We start from the raw sequence: 21,091 nt of genomic DNA, 5'->3' as shown, positions 1-21,091 counted from the left end.
TGGTAATAGGGGGACTTAATGAAGGATTTTCCTTTTTTCTCCTTTGCCAAGAAACATGCCCCCCCAGCAAAAACAAACAAACAACAACACCTTTCAGTTACACTTCTAAATATTTAAGAGGGAACTCAAATGTGTAATTCTTTGTGGAGGGCTAAGGATAAAATCAAATGAAAAGCACAACTAGGAATTGCAGGTTGACAAAATGAAATGGCAAATAAAGTCTTCTGGCTCTTTATTCGCAAAGGATGCTGTTGGTGCAGAAGTAATTGAAATCACATAAAAGTTAGAAATGTGTGTTTGTTTGCAGTGTTTAATAATTCAGTGTGGTGGTGTTTTAAGGAAGACAGATGGCAGCAATAGCTTCTTAATTCTGATATGAGCCTTATTAATTTTCAAGTGAGCAACAGAAGCAGCTGGCAAGATGAGAAAATCCATCCCCGTTGTAGTGTGGTTAGTGGTTGTCATTGCCTGAGCCAGAGGACTCAGCTGGGTGCAGCCCTGATGGCCAACTAATGAGAGTCTCAGTGTAGGACAAACATTCCTCCTGCCTTTGAGATGGTATGGGGATCGGCATATCAGCGTATTTATCCATATTTTGTTTACACTTAACATTTAATATGCAGCAGATATGTAGAGCTGCTCATAATGTGTGTCTCATAATTGGAAATGCATGCTCCATCTTCTCTTAACGCAAGAATTGTCTTGGTGGAAGAGACCAGAGCTGCTCCTCGCTTAGCGTTCTGCTTCCAACACGGCCAGCCAGATTTCTCTGGGAGCTCACAACCAGGGACTGGCTACTTCTCCATGAACATTGGGAGGGAGGTTATTGGTTTGTTTTGTTTATTCTGTATTTTTATGCTGTGAACCACCCTAAGATACTCAGATGATGGGCATAAAAAAATGAAATATAAACATTTCTAATTCCTTTAAAAGCAATCTAGGCTTGTGGCCATGATTAATAGTTATCCAGATGTTTGTACACTTACATCTAAGTGTTCATATACAAAATTTTGTTTCTGAGAACATCTGAACCAGCCAACCGAATTAATCTTTACATTCATTTTTTTATAGTCTTGTTGAAAGTTAGGCTTTTTCATTATGGGAGGGCTGCCCCCATTTGTGTCTCTGCCCTCATTGTATCCTTTTTTTTATACTTTTCATAGAAGAAATGTGCTGCCAGATCAAGGGATGAATATATACCACCTGGGAATTGACCTTCCCCTGTGATCTCTCAGTTGTGCTGCTTTCCCCTAGGCAACATAACAACATCTTCAGTAACTGTATCTAATTAAACCTTGCTTCTCAGAAAGTTACCTGGTTATCTTTATGGATAGCCTTAAATAAAGGGTGATGTAGTTTGATAAATAAATCTAGCAGTTGATTTTTCCATGGCATCTGAAATTTTATGGTCAATAAATCTGTTTTGCTTTCTCCTAGAGAACAGACAGTATTAACTCTGTGCTATACTGTCAGTACATGAAAGATTTGTTCTGATCTATTAAGGCTCCCTGCATTCCATCGCCTGGATCATCTTAGCCGCTCTGCTTCTTTTTTTCTGTGTCTTTGCATATGAAGGGCAGGTTCAAATGTTACTAGAAAGCTCAAAGATCTTCCTCATGGTGCCTCAGACATCTAAAAGCTGTTTACATCACACATTTACCCAAATATGTGCAGTGTCCTGTTTCACCATCATCATCTGGCAGTGTAGGGCACTTTAAACCCATCCCATCCCTTGGCTTCCACATATTAATGTTTGTAGATGAGCATCAATAAAGGGAAGAATGTGCTCTAGTCTAATGAAGGAGGCAGGTAATTCTTGAACTGGCTTTGCTGCAAACTGTTTATCCCTCTGTCCAAGAGATGAGCACTTTCTGAATCCTCAAAGATCACTCATTTTCCTAACAGTAGTCTAGAGGCCAGAAGTAAGGGAAAGGTAAAGGGACCCCTGACCATTAGGTTCAGTCGTGACCGACTCTGGGGTTGCGGCGCTCATCTCGCTTTATTGGCCGAGGGAGCTGGTGTTTGTCCACAGACAGCTTCCGGGTCATGTGGCCAGCATGACTAAGCCACTTCTGGCGAACCAGAGCAGTGCACGGAAACACCATTTACCTTCCCGCCAGAGCGGTACCTATTTATCTACTTGCACTTTGACGTGCTTTAGAACTGCTGGGTTGGCAGGAGCAGGGACCGAGCAATTTGAGCTCACCCCGTCGCGGGGATTCGAACTGCCGACCTTCTGATCGGCAAGTCCTAGGCCCTGTGGTTTAACCCACAGCGCCACCCGCGTCTCATAGAGGCCAGAAGTATGTTGTGCCAAATAAACAAACTGTCAGTGAAGGTGGACTATAAATGCAGAAATGTGAAAAATGGCATCAAGCGAAGGGTTAGATGAAATTGGTTTGGTTTGGTGGATTTACCAGTTGGCCATCTTACCCCTATCCATAGAAGTGTGCTTTTCCTTCAGTTGCCTGTCACTGGATTGCCTTGGTATAAATACCATTCCTACCTAAGGGGGAACTGTTGTTCAAATGGTCTCAAACAACAATAGACAGGAAGCTGCTATGTACAATTTAAACCACTACCAGCAGCTTCCTTTTACAGTTCTGCTAGGCTGCCTGTTCTAAATGTCATTTTTATGCTTATTTTCATTATACGAAATTGTTTTTATTTTGTTTCAGCCATGGAAGAATTAATAGTTGAACTACAGCTGTTTCTTCAGCTTCTGGACCATGAATACTTAACAACCACAGTCAGGGAGAAAAAGGCAGCTTTGAGTAACATTCTTCTGAGGATACAATCATCAAAAGGTTAATGCCAGGTTTATGTTATTAGCATATGGTATGGGGTGAGGTGAGACTGTGTTTAACCCAGAGCACTAGGAAAACAAAACCTCACCCAGTTCCCCCCTCCTCATCTTGTTGCAGTCTGGCTTACAGGTTCTGCACCCGAGTAGAGCAGCATTTCCAAGTGGCCGATCTTGCAGGGGTGAACCTTCTGGTGGTTCCCTCCCTGCGAGAAGTGAAGTTACAGGGAACCAGGCAGAGGGCCTTCTCGGTAGTGGCGCCTGCCCTGTGGAACGCCCTCCCAGCAGATGTCAAGGCAATAAACAACTATCTGACTTTTAAAAGACATCTACAGGCGGCCTTGTTTAGGGAAGTTTTTAATGTTTGATGCTGTATTGTGTTTTAATATTCGGATGGAAGCCGCCCAAAGTGGCTGGGAAACCCAGCCAGATGGGCTGGGTATAAATAATATTACATTATTATTATTATTATTTAGTGCTGAGGGCAGGGAGTATGGTCAAATTGGGCATAAACAGTTCATGCCTCTAACAGGGAACAGGGGTGTTTTATGGAGTTGGGGGGAGGAAGGAGGAGGGTTAACTCTTCTCTGCACAGCAATTAGGCTTGAAAGCAGCTTCTCATTCAGCCCAATGAAAGGCTGTTTACAAGTCTCATTTCCCTGTGTGTGAGGGACTTCTTTTTTAAGGGGTGGTGGTGTCACAGGGCATGGAGAGTGGAGGGTTGACTACTTACCCTTCTAAAACTGCCTCCGCATGGCATTTTGTCTTGAAAACAGCCATTGATTTCAGTTAAAGGCTGTTTTCAAGGGAGGAGGGGGTCTTTGCATTGGATAGGCCACAACACGTGCCCCATTCCCAGAGGAAAGATTTGCATCATTCTCTTCATTCCTCAAGTGGGGCAAGAGTGCCTTCCCATTCTTTTCTTTGCAGCTCCAAGGATGTTCCCTCATGATAAACTTTAGTGGCTTCTTAAAGTAAGGATTCTTAACTCCCCTCTTGTTTTTATTTTCATTTAGCAAGTCACTGCCCTTGTTTTATGTAATGTGTTATTCCTTCTCTGCCACCCCATGTCCTATGTGTAAGCTTTGAGTTGATGCCATGGTAAGCATCACCGACACCATTAATTAATATCAATTTTACATAGTCTTTCCCCCATCCTCACATTAGATTTTGAAATAAAAGAAAATGCACAGAAACAAGAGGTTACCAGTAACTTACCTGCTCCTCCTCAAATGCCTCTGCCTGAGATTCCTCAGCAATGGCTGGTGAGTATATTCTAAGTGTTTGCTTATGAAGAGATCTTTCTCAAAATTTTTTAAATAGTACAGCTTTGGAATTCATTTACCTATTTGTTTATTTGAATGTATAACCTGTTCCCTCATATATAATTAAAGTGTGAAAGCATATCCAGTAGGATGATTTGCCATACCTTCCTTGCCATCCCTTCTACTTGTAGAGCAATTTGACTTTCACTTTTAGCTAATACCGTCCTTAACAGATTATCCATCAGGTCTTCCTGTTCATACTTAAATATCATTGAAACAAATTTGCTTATTGAATATTCCCAGTGTTTCGTTTTCAATGACAATACTACACCAAATTTTCACCCAATTTTAATTGATTTCCGTATTTGATGCCTGCCAATTAATATTTTGGGATATTGGATAGCTGACATGTTAATCAGTCTCAGTTGTTTTCATACTTCTATCTTCAGGGAATAATTTCTCTATTGACATATGCCAAGGAATTTATCTGTGTTCTCCACAGAATCCCTGAACATTGTACAAGATGCTGCCGTGTGTTCTTGGGTCTTGTACTCACTTGGGTCTTGTAACACCAGACATTCCTGTGGCTGCACATTGCAGACCAAGTGCACAAGCTGCCTTTAATCTACTCCTCCAAAGAACTCAGGGTACCCTGGGAAATTCCTGTTACAATGTAAATGACTATATTTTATGGCTTGAATGCAATAGAAGTTAATATTAGACAGTATTTGACAGCTAGTGTATAATTGTATTTAACTTACAGCATTTGATAGACTATATTTGTTAATATTTAGTTGTTATTTGATAACATAAGTTGATAATTAGTATTTTGACTGTTGATAATTTATTTATTTAGCAGAATTAAAAACAAATACAAAAAAACCACTGATTTCCCATTTTGACACAATGAACAACTAAATAGTGCATCTTCTTAGCACATTATGCATAAAAATCAGCTTCACAAATGGAAATAAAATTCTACATTGTAAAACATAGCAAACTGCCAAATGAAAAATCCTTTAAGGACTAGAAAATAGAATATTTCAGATGAAAAGTGTCATTTCCACATTTTAAACAACAGGATCAACAATTGGGCAAAAGAAAAATCAAGTTGCTCTTCCCATCCACATATGCAAAAGCAATTACAATCCAATTGCATTCACAGCCCCCTATACAACAAAAACATAATTACTGCTAAGAATACATCACGTTCTGTTCCACCCAAGCACATTCTATACATGAACAACACATTCACACTAATAAAACTCAAAAACACCCTAAACTAATATGCTCATTACTATTCTAGGACACTGTCAGATCACACTCTTGACACTATTCCCACAGTTCAGCTTCCCATCCTCAAACAACAACATACTCACATGCCTACTCTGTGAGACCCAGACAAACCTGGACAAATACTGACATACAAGCAATAATCCATAAACATCCCATGAACAAAGCATTCATACCAAGCACTTGCCCTCTCCATCTCTCACTCTGCAGGGGCAGGTGGTTCTGAAGGTTATAGAAGCTACTTCCTCCAACTTTCTCACAAACCGTGCAGTGACGCTTCACCATCTTCCTCACACTACACCAAGAAAAAATAATTCTGTAAACATGATGCCTCATATAGATACCCTTCCCTTCATCTCTCACCTACGGGACCAAAGCTAATATCCTAATATCAGGCTGCCTGCATTCTAGAAAAAACACATTCTAGCCCACTAATAATGTTTATATGCTGCCAGAGAAATATCTGTTCAATCCTATAACTAATAGTGAAATTCTTCCAGGTATGGCTGCTTGGAGTCCTGAAGAGAATTAATCCACACCACATATTGTTTCAGGTCCCACTTGCTTTCTTCCAATTCCCAGCATGAGTAACTTTTACTTGTATTTGTTCATTCTACCACAGCTGTTAAAATAGCAACATGATAATGCTTAGGGATCTCCATCCCTCCTTCTAATGACTTTCTCAACTCAGTGATTTTATTATTCCCAATCAGTCTCTTCAACTTGGTTGAACCTGAATTTTTAAAGAAAGCATCTGACTCAACTAGGCACATTTTGCTGTGGACCATCTTTGTAAATGCTGCCACATCTTAGCCCTAGGCCCATGTGATATTTTAACAGTTGGGCAAGTACTTTGATAACTTTATTCTTGAATATTTAACATCTCTGTCTTTCCATTTAGAATTACAAACATTTGTGCTATTGTTTTAAACGACTACCCGTTGTTTGGTTTTGCTTGATTTATGTTACAACCAGCAGATTTGCTGAATTTGTCAGGCCTTGCCATCCTTTGGCCCTGGGAGTGCGTTGTGTGGGGCTAAGTCCTTTCTGGTAGGTCCCCAAACCAGGGGATGAATGATGCCAGCCCTGGAGGTGGCATAGTCTGGTCCCTTTTATTTCCCTTCCATTGCTTTCAATAGAAGGCAACTAGTTAAAGTGGGGAAAGGAAAAGGGTGGAGGGACACAAGAGCACTCCTCCACCCTGTTGACAAGACTAGCAGGTCAGTCAAGTATATTTGGTTCTCTGTCCTTCTCTAAGATAACTGCCTTGCAGTAGCCAATAAATTCTCCACTGATACAGAGTCCATCATAATCACTCTCTCTACTTTGTTACACATCGTCTTGATGTGGAAGACTTTTTTTTAAAGGTATTTATTAAAATTTTCAAAATTAATACAGTAAGAATATAAAAAGTCAAAAAGAAAAAGGAAAAAAAATACGAAAAAACAGAAAAAAGATACATAAAAATTAAAAACACATTAAGTTCACCAAAATTTACTTTCATTGACATATTTTCCCGACCTCCTCATACCTCCCCTTTTTGTATTCCAATTCAAATTATTGATTCAGCAAATCCTTAACCATAATTCTTAACCTAATAAATTAACATGTTATTATTTTACTTTTACTCTTTCATCCATTTCCTCAATTTATTTTTGCTAACCTTATTTTCCTTTAATTTAGTTCATTTTTTAAAAAAAACCAATTTTACCTTATCCAAACTTAAACATCAATACTTATACATCAATACATATTCTTAAAACATTCTTTCTAAAGTCGACCCAAATTCCCTTCCACGAATTTCCTAAATTTCATAAACATTACAAAAACAAAAATAAAAGCAAAACACATTATACTTATGTACCCTTTGGATTCCCAAACCCCACCCCATCCTTTCCCGGTTCCAGTCCCCAACAAATGTCCATCAGTCTTAATCTACTATTTAGCCTGGAGATCTCACATCCGAGGCTCTTAATTCTCTCTCAATTCCTCTCTGCTGGTTTTTTTGATAGTCCTTAAAATTAAACACCAACTCTCGGAGAAGCTCTGGCCCTTCAGGATCCATGTTTCTTTCAACCAGTCCTCCATACTTAAAGGTGGAACCCAAATCTTGTTCTTACTCCTTTCAAGTCCAAATGTCCCCAAGGCTCCAACCTCCACCTTGAGCAAATTTATAATCCTTAGGTCTTCGGATTTCCACATAAGGAGATCTTTCCTTTCTTCAATCTCCAATTCAGGCCAGATTTTCCACATCAAATTCTTATTTTCCTTCATTACCATCATGTCAGGCCTCAAGTCCTCCTTCATCATCTGCAGCTCTTCAGGGACAACATATGTCTCCTTCTCCAAATTCTCAAAGTTGTCAAGTTTCTCTTTCTGTTCAGTTGAATAAACTTCCAGATTCAACTCCTTATCAGTTTCAATGATATTGTTTACAGTTGAGTCCAGAGTTGTAACATTTATAGCCAAAACATCAATTTGGCCTTGCAACTTTCCCAAGAGAACAAAGACTCTGTCCAATTCAGCCTGAATTCTCCCTTCTCCAGCCATTCTTGTAATGTCCCAAATCCCCCTGATGTGGAAGACTTTTGGGCGCAGTCCTGTGCTGCTAAGTAATTGGAAGAACACTCAGATTATATTTCCCTACCTTAGAAGAAAAGGCAGCTTAGCTGAGTGGTCTGCTGTAATTATACAAAAACTGCGTTTGGACGTTTAAATTTCCATGCAGGATTCCTAAAGAAGTTGCAAGATCGGAACATAATATAAAACAACAACCACAACACCTTGGTGTTTTCTTTTGGCCATTCACTGTGCTTAACTTTTGTGGAGCTGCCCTTGGCTCTGGTTCAGAAGCTCCAGATGGTGCAGGATGCCGCGTCCAGATTAATGATGGGAATCTGGTTGAGAACATGTGACTGTGTTGTTAAAACAGCTGCATTTGCTGTCCCATCTGCTAATGAGCCACGTTTAAGGTTCTTGCATTGATTTACAAAGCCCTGAACAACTTGGGGCCAGGATACCTCAGGGACCGCCTGGACCCTTATATTCCAGCTCAGCTGCTGAGATCATCTGCAAGAGAGTTTTGGGTCATTCCCAGAGCTGGTGAGGCTTGTTTGACAACAATGAGAAATTGAGCTTTGAGTGTCATTGGCCTAGTCCTGAGAAACGCCTCCCAACAGAGAGTCAGGGGGTGCCTTCTGTGCCAACTTCTAAATGCCTGCTGAAAAGTTTTCTGTTGTGCCAGGCCCATGTAGGCAATTGGGAGTACACCCCCCACAATGGTCTATTGATGCTTGGTTTTTGTTTTTTTGCTTTTAACTTGTTTCTAACTTTTTATTCTTTTATTGCCTCCTTTTATGTTTTTATATTGTTGTAAACCGCTGCGATAATAGTTTTTTTTATACAGTGGTATATAAATATTTTAAATAAATAAATAAATACTACAATAAACTTTCCTCCCCCATTTAGCCACCAGATAATGGTCCACCACCATTACCTTCCTCATCCCTTCCTGAAGGTTACTATGAGGAAGCAGTACCACTCAGTCCAGGAAAGGCTCCAGAATACATCACATCCAGTAAGTAAAGGATACACAACTAAATAAAGTCAACTGCAAACAGGAAAAAAATGCAGAAATATATATAAATGCAGAAATACATATATAAATTTCTGTACAAAACTGATAAACCTGTTTTAGCTAAACTAGATTCCATTTCATTTGTTGGTAGGATTGAGAAGCTAAATGTTGAGCCTGTGACACTTGATCAGTATTCTAGGTTAGCTACCAAGAATTATTTTTGCTCACTGTATACTGCTCAAGCATTCAAGACTGTCTTGCACTTTTCAAATAATGATCCGCTTGACCTTTTTACCAAGCAATTCTAACTATAGGAAGCCAGCAGAATCTACTCTGGGTAACTTAAACTGGCATAAATGAAGCTGGCATAAGTTACCCTTATTTCCAAACTCCGTTGAGGAGCAAGGCTACTGCTGGCTGTGCTGGCCTGAGTCTAGCAGAGGGAAAACAAGCCTTTAAAATAGAGTTTTGACTTACACCACCTTTTTTGACGGTGTAGGTTCCGTAGGATTATAGAGTTGGAAGAGATCCTGAGGGTCAACCAGTCCAATCCCTTGCCAGGATCTTAGGTCACATGACCAAGCTGTACTTCTATAAAAAGTTACATCTATTGATCTTTTAATCTACTGATACCACTTAAGAAAATGTTTTAATAGACATGAGATCATTCTGAGCAGACTGTTTTGTTCCAAATGTCGCTTTGTTGGAATGTGCTGTTTGGTTAAGTTTATTTTAATAGAGCTCCCCACCCCACCACTTTTTCCCTAAGATTACGATTCTGATGCTATGAGCAGCTCTTACGAGTCTTATGATGAAGAGGATGAGGATGGGAAAGGGAAGAAAATGAGACACCAGTGGCCTTCTGAAGAAGCATCGATGGACCTTGTTAAGGATGCTAAAATCTGTGCCTTCCTTTTAAGAAAGAAGCGATTTGGGCAGTGGACTAAACTGCTTTGTGTGATCAAAGAAAACAAACTACTGGTGACTAAAATTTATGGTTTTTGTGATAATGCCAGTTATAGTGTATTGAAGCCTGGGAAAACTATCCATGAGGCTGTGAGCCACCTGCCTGAGTGTGCTGGCTGACTGATACTCTGGTTTCTCTTCAGATCGTATAAATCTGAGTGTGCTGGCTGACTTGCTGCTGCCATTAGCCTGGTGAAAACATAACCAGCAGGACAACCCACTTATCACAAAATCTCACAGCAGCAAAATTTATTGCCATAGTGCAAAAGTTTTGTGGATCAGAGTACTAGAATTCAGCTGGGGCTTCTGTTTCATTACTAGTTTTCCTGACAACAAATTTTATTGCTATTTTAGGAACCATGACATGGTCTCAACATAGTTGTGCTAATGTTGATACTGTTTATCTTTGATTAGTGGAAAGATGAAGCACTTTTTTTTTTTTAGCTTTAGATTGGAGCTGCTTTTTGCACACAATGAAGCTTTGTCCTAAAATCATTCTTAATTGTGTGTTTAGTGCTATAAGACTTCCAAGGACCAACAGCCTCAGATGGAACTTTTGTTGAGTGGCTGCAGTATTACATACATTCCCAAAGATAGTAAAAAGAAGAAGCATGAGCTGAAAATCACACACCAGGGGCAAGATGCTTTAGTGCTTGCTGTACAGAGCAAGGAGCAGGCAGATCAATGGCTGAAGGTACGTACTGCAATTTTAACCAGTCCCATTTCCTATAGTGATCTTGGTGCCATAAAAGTGTGTTTAAGAATGTGAGTAAACTTGAAAATCTGTTTGAAGTGTGAAGTCTTGGCACTATTCCATAACTCGTGGCGTTGGGGCATGCAGCAGCGCTGGCCCATGGTGTGGTGCAGGTGGGTCTACATTGCTCTCCCAGCTTCCCAACGCCATGTTTTGACTGCTGCTTACTGAGAGGGTGAGGTGCAGGCAGCGCAGCATGGTCCCCCACACTGGCAGGAGAGTCAAATTGGCTCTGCCGCTGCACATCACACTGAGCATCACACTGAGCTGTTCATGCCATGCCCCTTGGTAAGTAGCAGCCACACATGGTGTTGGGGAGTTGGGAGAGCAATGCAGCTCCACCCCTAGCATTCTGCCAGCTGCTACTGGAGGCATGATAATTCAGCCCACTAGTATCCTTAAGCCATACATAAACATTGTATGACATGGCTCAGTGTGTTGTTGTTGCTGTTGTCCTCCTCTGAGGATTCAATCTGCTCCTGCCTTATCAAATTTTCACTCCCAGCTTCTACTTTTTGTTGTTTTACTTTTTCTGTTCACATGTTTGGTTATTTAAAAAAGTATAATTATTCAGATTTCACCAACGTGATCCGAAGTAGTTGAAATGTAAATGGCCCTACTTTTAGCTAAAGTTAGTCCTGATTCAGTTCACTTAAAAGTCACCAGATTTCACTTCTCTTGTTCCATTGGGACTTTGTTCCAAACAATTGCAGCTTGGCTGATGACTGCACATTGTAGAATGTTAGGGCTATCTTTTTGCATGCGAAAAGTATTATTTCTCTAAAAAGCTAAGGCGAAACGTGTTACATTTGTATTTATGATTCTGTAGTAGCCACTTAAAATTTTCCTGCCTTAGGGGGGCTCTGAAGCGTCCATATTTTGAAATCCAACTGCATGCTGACAAAGCACAATAGAAAGGCAGGTGATTAATTTTGGCAGAAAGTTGTCCTTGACTTTAGACACTGAATGAGCTCGATGCTACTACTCTTATCAAGGCACTTTTGCCACACAGTAAGCAGTTGCCTGTAATTGCTAATGTTCAGTTTTTCATATACTTCCACCTCCTTTGCAGTGTTGAAGCCTAAATTAGTTTCAGAAGGACTCTCAGGCAAAGTAACTTTTCTCCAGTGGCTCTTGAAATTTATTAAAGTAGTTTATGAAGAATTATTTCCCATTTGCTTTTACATGCTGTTTCGTTTGCAAATTGGCATTCTGATTCATGCCCGTTTGCACAAGGAAGCAGCTCCCTTGTAAGGACTGAAGAGCATTTTCACACTGCCTGTTCTGCTTCAGAGACCAGATGCACTGGCTAGAGTGGAAGCCGGTCTCACATGCAGCCTTCTCTCATTCTAACTCCACTCCTTCCTTGCAAATGAACTATTTTGCAATACAGGAACCTTCCCAGAATCGGACATCTTCATTAAATGCTTTATAAAATGTTGTGGTTTAGTCAACAGTGTGCCGCTTGGTGGCAAATGGCAGTGTGAATACAGTCACATCTTTTCCCCGCTTGCCCTATTGTAGAGTGTACTGTATATCTCCTTTAAAGTTTTGTGTTTGAAGCAGCCGGTTTCCCACTAACTCTCCACACAGCTGGCTGGTGCAGCCCCTTGTTCTTTGCCTCAGGTCTGTCACGTCTTGTGCCGTCTTGTCCTGTCTGGAATCCTCCTCTGATGGGATCTCCTCCTATGTGTCCATGCTCCTTTTCAAGTTGGGAGTCCTCTTTTGAATAAGTGTGTTTTGGAGCTGCCCTGGTAAGCTTCAGAGACCCTTTGATCTATTCTGGAGCCTTCCTCCTATGTCTGCCCTCTGTTCTGCCTTGCAGCCTGAGCTCAGCTCCTGCTCCCGACTTGCTGTCCTGCCTGCATGACGGCACCTTTTCGGTTCTAACTGTATATGCTTCTTCTGAGTTCCCTTTGTGTGAGCCGAGGTCCTGTGCCTACTTGTTTGTGCTGGATTCTTGCATAACACCTTTCCCAGATCCGTAAAAAACCTCCCCCTTGCATGTTACTTGAACTCTGATTTTCATCAGGTCATAAAGTCTACTTCCTTGGTCTAAACCAGAAAAGGGTTGGAGGAAAGTCTCTTTCACAACATTGATTTGTAGTATTTGCCCCTTGCTTTTTGATCTCAAAAACGGAATTGCTACTTAAAATTTCTGATACAGGATTCCCTCCCTCTTTTGTCTCTCTGTGCCCAATTTCCTGATAAGAACTTAGCCTAAGTGCTGATGTTGGTCTCTGAGCTCTATTTGGGTTTCTGAATTATATTGTCTGACTTCCTCTGGTTGCTTAAACTATTGGTAACAGGTTCTTGACACAGAGTGTGCCTCAATATGGAAAGCTACTACTGTACCATAAACATCAGTATGCCTACCTACCTTCCTACTTTTTTTCCTAAGTCTTTCAATTCTGGTTTGATGGGGGAGATATATATATCCATCCATCCATCCTCTGGACCTTCCACTAGGAAGGTTCAGATGGGTCAGGCAGGTTTGTTTGTTTTCCCTACTCTATGCCCTGCTTATTTGTGGGGAATTTAAGATAATCTTCTTTTTTATATATATTATTTCATTTGCTTTGCCTTTCTCCTTTAATCTCTGAGGTAGGTCTTCCTAAGTATAAGTAGGTGAGGCACATGGTGTTGTTTCATTCCAATACTTGAGGATGGATTATGTAGCCAAGAATCCCAAAAACTGTTGCAGATTTCTAATAGTTGTCTTGTCAAAGCACTTTTAAGTGACTTCATTCTAAGTGTTTTTTGCACATTGTTCAGTAGTAATAAAGGGAAATGTTTAATCCTATGTAACATGAAATAAGGGACACGGGTGGCGCTGTGGGTTAAACCACAGAGCCTAGGACTTGCCGATCAGAAGGTCGGTGGTTTGAATCCTCGCGATGGGGTGAGCTCCCGTTGCTCAGTCCCTGCTCCTGTCAACCTAGCAGTTCGAAAGCACGTCAGAGAGCAAGTAGATAAATAGGTACCGCTCTGGCGGGAAGGTAAACGGCGTTTCCGTGCGCTGCTCTGGTTCGCCAGAAGTGGCTTAGTCATGCTGGCCACATGACCTGGAAGCTGTACGCTGGCTCCCTTGGCCAATAAAGCAAGATGAGCGCTGCAACCCCAGAGTCGTCTGTGACTGGACCTAATGGTCAGGGGTCCTTTACCTTTACCTTTACCTTTAACATGAAATAAAATAAATCTTGTTCTTCAGATTTTACTTTTGGATAAAATTGGTCAAGTCTTGTTATTTATCATACCCACTGCATAATATACACCAAAATTCTTCTTTAGTCACCTGCCGCATATTGTGAAATAATCAGCCATATATCTATTCAGATAAAATTCCTGGGGGAAACTTTGCACCTTTTACTTTTCAGTAGCTGTTCGGAATATTTTTTTGTGTGTAGCTGGGTTCCAACAGTGAAAGCATTTCAGCTTGCCCAACAGAATGATCTCCCCTCTCCCCCTGCACAGGCTGTTCAGGGAGGGTCTCCAGACCCCCCAGAGATCATTGTGGGGAGAGGAATATACATGGGGGAGGAGAGGAATGTCTCGTTGTGCTAGCGTTGTGCATCTGCTTAGTTGAATCTGGTCCAAAGTGCTTTAAAATATTTGTTTAGACATAATGATAATCCCATGTGTGTTCATAAGTAAACAGATTATATTGATTATTATTATTTTTTTAAAAAACAACCCAACGTTGGAGAAACAGCATACGCGAAGTTAGTATATTCAAAAATAGCAAGCAGAAGTCATTTTAGTTATAGTGTAAAATCTCAACATTTTATTTAACTTCCAACAAAAGACAGGGAAAGAGAGCCGGAAAGAGAGAAATATGACTCTGTGTATTGTGATCACAATACTTCAGTACTGTAAATCTCAAAGCCATCAAATTACAAACATTTTGCAACAACCATGGCCACAACAATGGCATTCCAGCTGTTACCTTTCCTGAAGTGCCACTCTTGTCAGAAATGTGTCGAGTTCAACGATTTGCCACAATGGACATCTCATTCAGCAGCTTGTTTCAGGTTCTGAAAAGGTTCTTCCAGGTTTTGTAAATAATGCTAGGTGTGGTGTAACAAGATGGAGTTTTGGAAGAAATCCTGTCTGGACCATGTGTCACATATCACACAAATTGTGTAATGCTCGGGTTATTTTTCAAGGGATTGGTCCCCCCTCCTTCCCAGTCTTCATTCTCTTAAAGCGCCACCTGCTTTCACCTACGTACTACCCTTTGCAAATATTCACAAGGTGTTAGGGTCAACTAGAGGCTCTTAAGTACAGAATTAAACTAGCACCATCTCATAATTGAGCTGGAATAAATACATTTTTATAGTTATCAATGACAGTTTAGGCCATTCTTGATTTTTCTTGATAGGCAAACATTATGAAAGCCCTAATCCTTACTTGGACAGAAATGATGCAGCTACACCCATTAGTCCTCTGGCTGATGCAAAGGGCTACCATGGCCTCCCCCTCACAATGTAGTTACAGGCAAGCTTCCAGGTGGAGCTGGTGGTGGAGAGCAAGCTTCTAGTCTCTGGCCAGTGACTGGGGCCAGTCTGGTCTTTCCCTTTCCCTGATGTTCTTCCTGGCAGGGTGGGGTGCAACCTGCCATTGGTCCTTAGTCCTGTGGATGGGGCTGGCAGGGCCAGAGTGCCCTTGCTTCCCTTCTGGAGGTACAGGACAGCTCTATATACCATGCTGACATCGCCTGAACTTTGTACCACCTCAGCAGAAAAAGTACAGAAACCTCTGTTTTCTCCCTGGTCTACCTTCAGGCACCATGTCTTAAATCTGAGAGGCAGGAGGGAGACAACATTTCCAGGGCCTGTCTTACTTAGGAGCTACTCTTTCTTCAGAGAACACATCTTCCCTGTGTGATTGCACAGAGTTGACAAAAGCAAGATTGCATTTACCCATAGCTGCTTATGTACATACATGGGCAACCTTCTCTTGCAGTAGTATCTGGTATGAATTATCATGGAGATCTTGCAGTAGTTTCAACAGTGCATACATGCAGTATCAAAAGATACCTTAAAAGGGAAGGATAATGCCCTGAACAAGCCTAGCCTCTTGCTGTGTCACTAAAATATATGGCTTTGCATTTTATTTATTACTTGGATTTCTAGCTTGCACCAACCCATTCCTTCAAACAGGATAGAAATACCCACCAAAGCACAAATAACACAGTGCAAGGATGACTATTACTTTACATCTGTTTTATTTGAACAATTAAAATCAGCCCAAGTAAAAATCCCTTACAATTTATCTAGAAACTATTCTGGCTTTGTTACGTTTTCAGTTCCGTGACATGCCTCTTTTTGCTACTTTGGTGTGCACAGTTGGCCTGCAGATAGTGTAGTCAAAATGGTGATCCAGGTTGATCTTAAGGATCATAATGCAGCCGAGGGGAGAAGGCGACCTCAGGAGTTCTGCATGGTCCTTTAGGCCTTCACAGGTCAAAACCATGATTTTCAGTTCCATTCAGAAGCTGATCAGATGCTGGTGCTGCAGGATCTCTTCTGCCATTTTATAATTTTCAGTTTATTGATGATTTCATTGTTTTTAATTTGTTGATTTGTGCTTGCGGAGCATGGTTAAATCAAATAAAATTGCCACTGCAGTGGGATTGAGGGTGTGCAGGTCTCTACCCACAACCCACCAAAGCGTCCTTTGTAGCAATCTCTTTTGGATGGAAACAGCTGTCTTGATGACAGTGAGGACTCTGGATCCCTTCCTGCTGTAGTGGTGAAATAAGGCCTTTGAGAAAATGCATGATTGCACAGATACAGCTCCATGATCACTGCCAAGTTATTTCTTGTGTCCTCTCTTTGACTTCCATTATTGTGTGTGGCCAAAACTAATTGACTCTGTGGGATGAGCAGATGCTGAAAATATGAGCAATTTTGTCAGGGTCATGAAAGAGGCAGCAGCAGAAGTGCAGCTTTTTTTGTGTAAGTGCAGTACATTTGCAGTAAATGGAAGTACACCCATTTGAATTTTTTTGAATACTTCCAAACCTGTTTTAGAATTCACATTTTTTAGATAAAAATGCTTAGCACTTTGTCCCACAAATCAGCCTTGTTACTCCAACTTCCTTACATTTTTTTTAAAAAGAGGACGCTTTGAAAAGAATTATTAACTAGTCTGGTGGGGGTGCCTGTGATACAGAAGAAAAGTAAAAGTTGTTAAGTATAGTGGTGTTGCTGAAAAATCCATCGAGATATATTCCAGAGTGGCAGAACAGAAAATCCGTATCCCATCTGGCTATAATGCCAAAATAAGTAGGAAGATACAGCTGGCACTAGAGGAAAAAAAGAACTCGTTCTATTGTGATGTTGGGAAGGAGGTTTCATGCAAGGACATGTCTCCATTCCAGCACCGTCTTCTGTTGCTGTCAGGAATGACTGGTGGAAACAGAAGTGGGAGCGGAAATTTCCCATGTATGCTTGTTCGTCTCACACCCAGAACTGAAATCAATCAAGTGAATACTATCTGTATTTACTGTTGCTGCTGCTGTTTTCATTCCACAAATGATATGTGATGGATTGCCGTCCCCGTCCCCCCCATTGCGATTCTTTGCATTGAAATAAATGGCGTGGAACATGGGTAGGCAAATTAAGGCCCAGGGGCCGGATCCGGCCCAATCACCTTCTAAATTCGGCCCGCAGACAGTCTGGGAATCAGCATTTTTTTACATGAGTAGAATATGTCCTTTTATTTAAAATGCATCTCTGGGTTATTTGTGGGGCATAGGAATTTGCTCATTTTTTTCTCTCCAAAATATAGTCCGGCCCCCCACAAGGTCTGAGGGACAGTGGACCGGCCCCCTGCTGAAAAAAGTTGCTGACCCCTGGCATGGAATAATGCAATGACAACATAACTTACATAATTTACACTTGCTATAAAATTGTTTTGATGTGGTACATGATGCTTGAAAAAATGATAGCATCAATGGAAATTTAGAAAATTATGAAGGGTCAGACAACTGTTGTAAGCTATTTCTATAAATGGTGGTTGTGCAAGAAGGCTAAAAAGCGAGATGGGTCGAGCAATCCTAAGCCCTGGTCCTGAGCAGCAAGACTGAGCAGAGTTAAAGGTCAACCCCATGCCTGAAGTCTTGTTGGCTTGTTCCAGCCAGGGCAAAAGTGGCATTTGTGTGTGTATTTCAACATTTTTTCATGCACCTCTCAGGGGAATGGACTATATTGGGATCCATGGCTGTCCCTACTGCTGCATTGCTGTTTCGAGGCTCCTACATTGGATAATTTGTATTTAAAGTGTCTGACACAGTATTATTTGCCTCAGGGCTCAGTCCTGTGATGTTGGTTTGCAGGGCCCTTTTATGCAAGCCTTTCTCTGTCTCAGATTTGGGTTTAGCTATTATGGAAGTTGAAACCTTCCACCTCTTTACCTTGTGGCTCCTCCAAGACATGCATAAAGAAGCTGACTAAACATAATGGGAAGTATAAATGGCATCCTTGAGAAGTATCGGAATTCATATTTTTATGATATTTTCAAGTTAGCAGCTAACTACAATCCCAGTCACTTATATTTTCTCCTCCCCGCCAGTACAGTATCTTCAGTTTCAAGAAAAAATGGCTCTTTTCTTTTTGCATTTCTTTGAAGGTAATTAAGGAAGTTTGCAGCAACTATATTGGAGCTACAGATTCAGATGGACCTTCATCTAATTCTCCTGTTCACAAGACTGAACTGGAAAAGGTAATTGTACAATAAGACTACTGGAAAATGCAGTGTATGAGTGTTGCACCATGAAATATGGGTAGTCAACCTTTTCTAAGAATAATGGTTTGGTTGAGAGTCTCTTCATATATGTCACTATCTTAAATGAGGATTTCTACATTTTAAAGTAATACATTTTTGCTAGTTGTGTGCTAATCATTTCAGGCACACAGACTTGCAAAACAAGCACCCTTCCCCATGTCTGTTTTGAAAAAATTGGAAGATCACTGTCCTTTTAGTTTTCTTGTTAATTACCTTTCATTTTTGGTTTCCTGATCTGCCTGATCTTTAAAGTCAAACATGGTAGACAAATGATACCCTCCAGTTTCAGGGCATGAAGCCCAGGGAACCATTGGAGACATACCTTACTTTTCCGTGGATAAGATGAGGTTTCCCCCCTTAAAAACCATGCTAAAAAGTGGGCATCGTCTTATACATGGATAGTGCACAGGGTGGGCGTTTGATTGGTTGCTGTCAGCGGCTATTGTGTGTGTTATTGATTGCTGCGTCAATGGGTGGTGTTGATTGTCCGACGCTGCAGCAGTTGGGCAGGCAATTGGCAGCTTCTTCTGGCGAGGGGACAGACAGGAGGCAGATTTTGAGAGGCGTGTGCAGGAGAGAGGAATGTGCCAGCTCAACAACCCTCGGTAATCCCCTCCCAAAAGCTCAACAGCTCCGGGCAGTCCTCCGCAAAAAAAGCTTTGCCATCTCCCCCCATTTTCTGAAATTTCAGTCCCCCAAAATAGGGGGCATCTTATACATGGGGGCGTCTTATAGACGACAAAGCACGGTAATTTTCCTCTGGGCTGCTTTGCTTAGTCCTCTGGGTGTTCTGCCCTGATGTGCTGTGCTGCCTAGGGCATTAGGGTGATGGAGGAGAGAAAGGAAAACTTAGTTTCCATTCACTGCACACCTCTGCCGCCACTCTTCCTGCTGCTGCTGCTCCTGCCTGCAAGTTAACAGAACAGATGAGGAGGAGATGTGTACTTTGGGTGCTGGGGCATCAGCCTGTGTGGAGGAAAATGAATTACAAAAAAGTTTATTTTTCTTTTACTGCAAAAAGGAAATGGGAAAAAGGCTTTCCCTCAAAACAACTGCAACACACTCATACACGAATAAGAGCAATCTTCTTCTGCAACTGCTGTGAATGTTGTTTTTGGCCCAGTGTTTGCCAAAGAGAGCTCTGACTGTTTGTGAGCACAGAAGTTATAAGGACAGGCAGGATTCCAGCACCATTATTCAGATATTTTCAGGAACATCAGCACAATGAAGGAATGCTTAAATTTTGGAGCATAGTGAGATCAAGGACTAAATATATGCATAAAGAAAATGAATATAGAAATCCTTGGGAAGTGGAATGAAGAGAAAGAGGGTAAAAGGTGTACTGTGAAAAGATTTAACAGCTCTTTTCAGATGTACATGTGGATAGGCTAATTTTCTTCCTGTTGTCTTTTTGTAGCACCACAAATATAAAAAGCATTGTGCAGTAATGCTGCTATCATTTGGGACCTCTGCATGACTGGGAGTTCTGAGTTGATGGAAGTCTAGCCAGAAGCAGTAGCAGTAGCAGCTGTTCATGGCTAGGCTCCTTTCCTGCAGGCATCTTCTCTGACACATGACTGTCCAGGGGCAGGCCAGTCACAAGTAAAAGGGTCATAGTTGTGGCTGGGTGGGAATTTAGAGGTGAAGCCAAACGGTGCTAAAAAAGTGGTTTTAAGGAGGCATTTAATCGCAATGCAAGTGATCTGGTGTCAGATAAAGGCTAGAATGAACTCCCTCTTCTGTTAGGAGAATAGCAAGAACACTGAGGAGAATGATCCAAGGGCGGTCAAGTAAAGGCCATGGGCAGAAATGTAATGGGAAATAAGGGCAGAGGTATAGTCTCTATTAGGAAATGCAGTACTTTACATTTTGTTACTGAGCTCCACATGACTCCCCCGGGTCATTTATAAATAACTACTGAAGGAAAGTAAATCTGGACTGTGGTTTATATAGAGAGAATCAAAGCACTTTGATCATTTTTTACAAAAGTATTGTACAGATAATTCCACAGTGGAGGAATAATGTAATATAGAGTGGGTTTGACAAATATTATGTATTTAATGCTTCTGTGAAAAGGTTAATTTTTGAAAATAAATTATTGACTGTCTCAAATTTGTCCCATGGCCAGATAAATAGTTGGCACATTCTGATTCATAATACATCAGTTCCAATGTGACCCCATTACTAATGACCTAGTTCTTTTCTCCTGCAGAAACTATCTTCAGAAAGACCAAGTTCTGATGGTGAGGGGATTGTAGAAAATGGAATAGCTGCCACCTGTAATGGGAAAGAGCAAGGTAATATGCTACTGACAGTGTTTGAGTCACACCATAAAATGTTCACAGTATTTTAAGTGCTGGAAAGGTGAAAAGAAAAATGGAATTTTCATATACATTCACTCTGAGGAAAGGTTCATTCTGCCAGCTTGATTCATAACGATGTCCAGTTGTATCGCAACATAGCTGAAAACCTGTTCCTTAAGCTCAGGAACCACCACACAAAATTTGGTTACAATATCTTAAGAGGTCTCCAAATGCATAGACAACAACTTTCCAAAGTATATAGTAGATGCTGGGCTGCTGTTAAAGATGCAGGTGTGAAATTTTGAAATCTTGCAAGACTGACACATGCATGCTTTTCTT

General features: G+C 41.1%; 1 protein-coding gene across 5 annotated transcripts in view; it reads left to right on the top strand.

The window, feature by feature from the left end:
• AFAP1 (actin filament associated protein 1) overlaps positions 1 to 21,091 on the top strand; it is a 49,824-nt gene that overhangs the window by 7,599 nt on the left and 21,134 nt on the right. For 2 of the 5 annotated variants that reach the window (XM_053394902.1, XM_053394900.1), the window contains exons 1-8: positions 2,226 to 2,303; positions 2,679 to 2,807; positions 3,971 to 4,068; positions 8,830 to 8,938; positions 9,708 to 9,919; positions 10,419 to 10,598; positions 18,294 to 18,386; positions 20,662 to 20,746. In XM_053394902.1, the coding sequence (XP_053250877.1) occupies positions 2,681 to 2,807; positions 3,971 to 4,068; positions 8,830 to 8,938; positions 9,708 to 9,919; positions 10,419 to 10,598; positions 18,294 to 18,386; positions 20,662 to 20,746 (904 nt within the window). In that variant the 5' untranslated portion in view covers positions 2,226 to 2,303; positions 2,679 to 2,680. Of the gene's footprint in view, positions 1 to 2,225; positions 2,304 to 2,678; positions 2,808 to 3,970; positions 4,069 to 8,829; positions 8,939 to 9,707; positions 9,920 to 10,418; positions 10,599 to 18,293; positions 18,387 to 20,661; positions 20,747 to 21,091 lie in introns of those variants that run through there. The other 3 variants (XM_053394904.1, XM_053394903.1, XM_053394901.1) reach the window with 2 other exon arrangements.

This window comes from Podarcis raffonei, chromosome 7 (genome assembly GCF_027172205.1).
Source record: "Podarcis raffonei isolate rPodRaf1 chromosome 7, rPodRaf1.pri, whole genome shotgun sequence".
Classification (NCBI taxonomy): domain Eukaryota; kingdom Metazoa; phylum Chordata; class Lepidosauria; order Squamata; family Lacertidae; genus Podarcis; species Podarcis raffonei.
The sequence above is the reverse complement of the archived record's forward strand: the minus strand, read 5'-3'. Positions and strand labels throughout refer to the sequence as shown.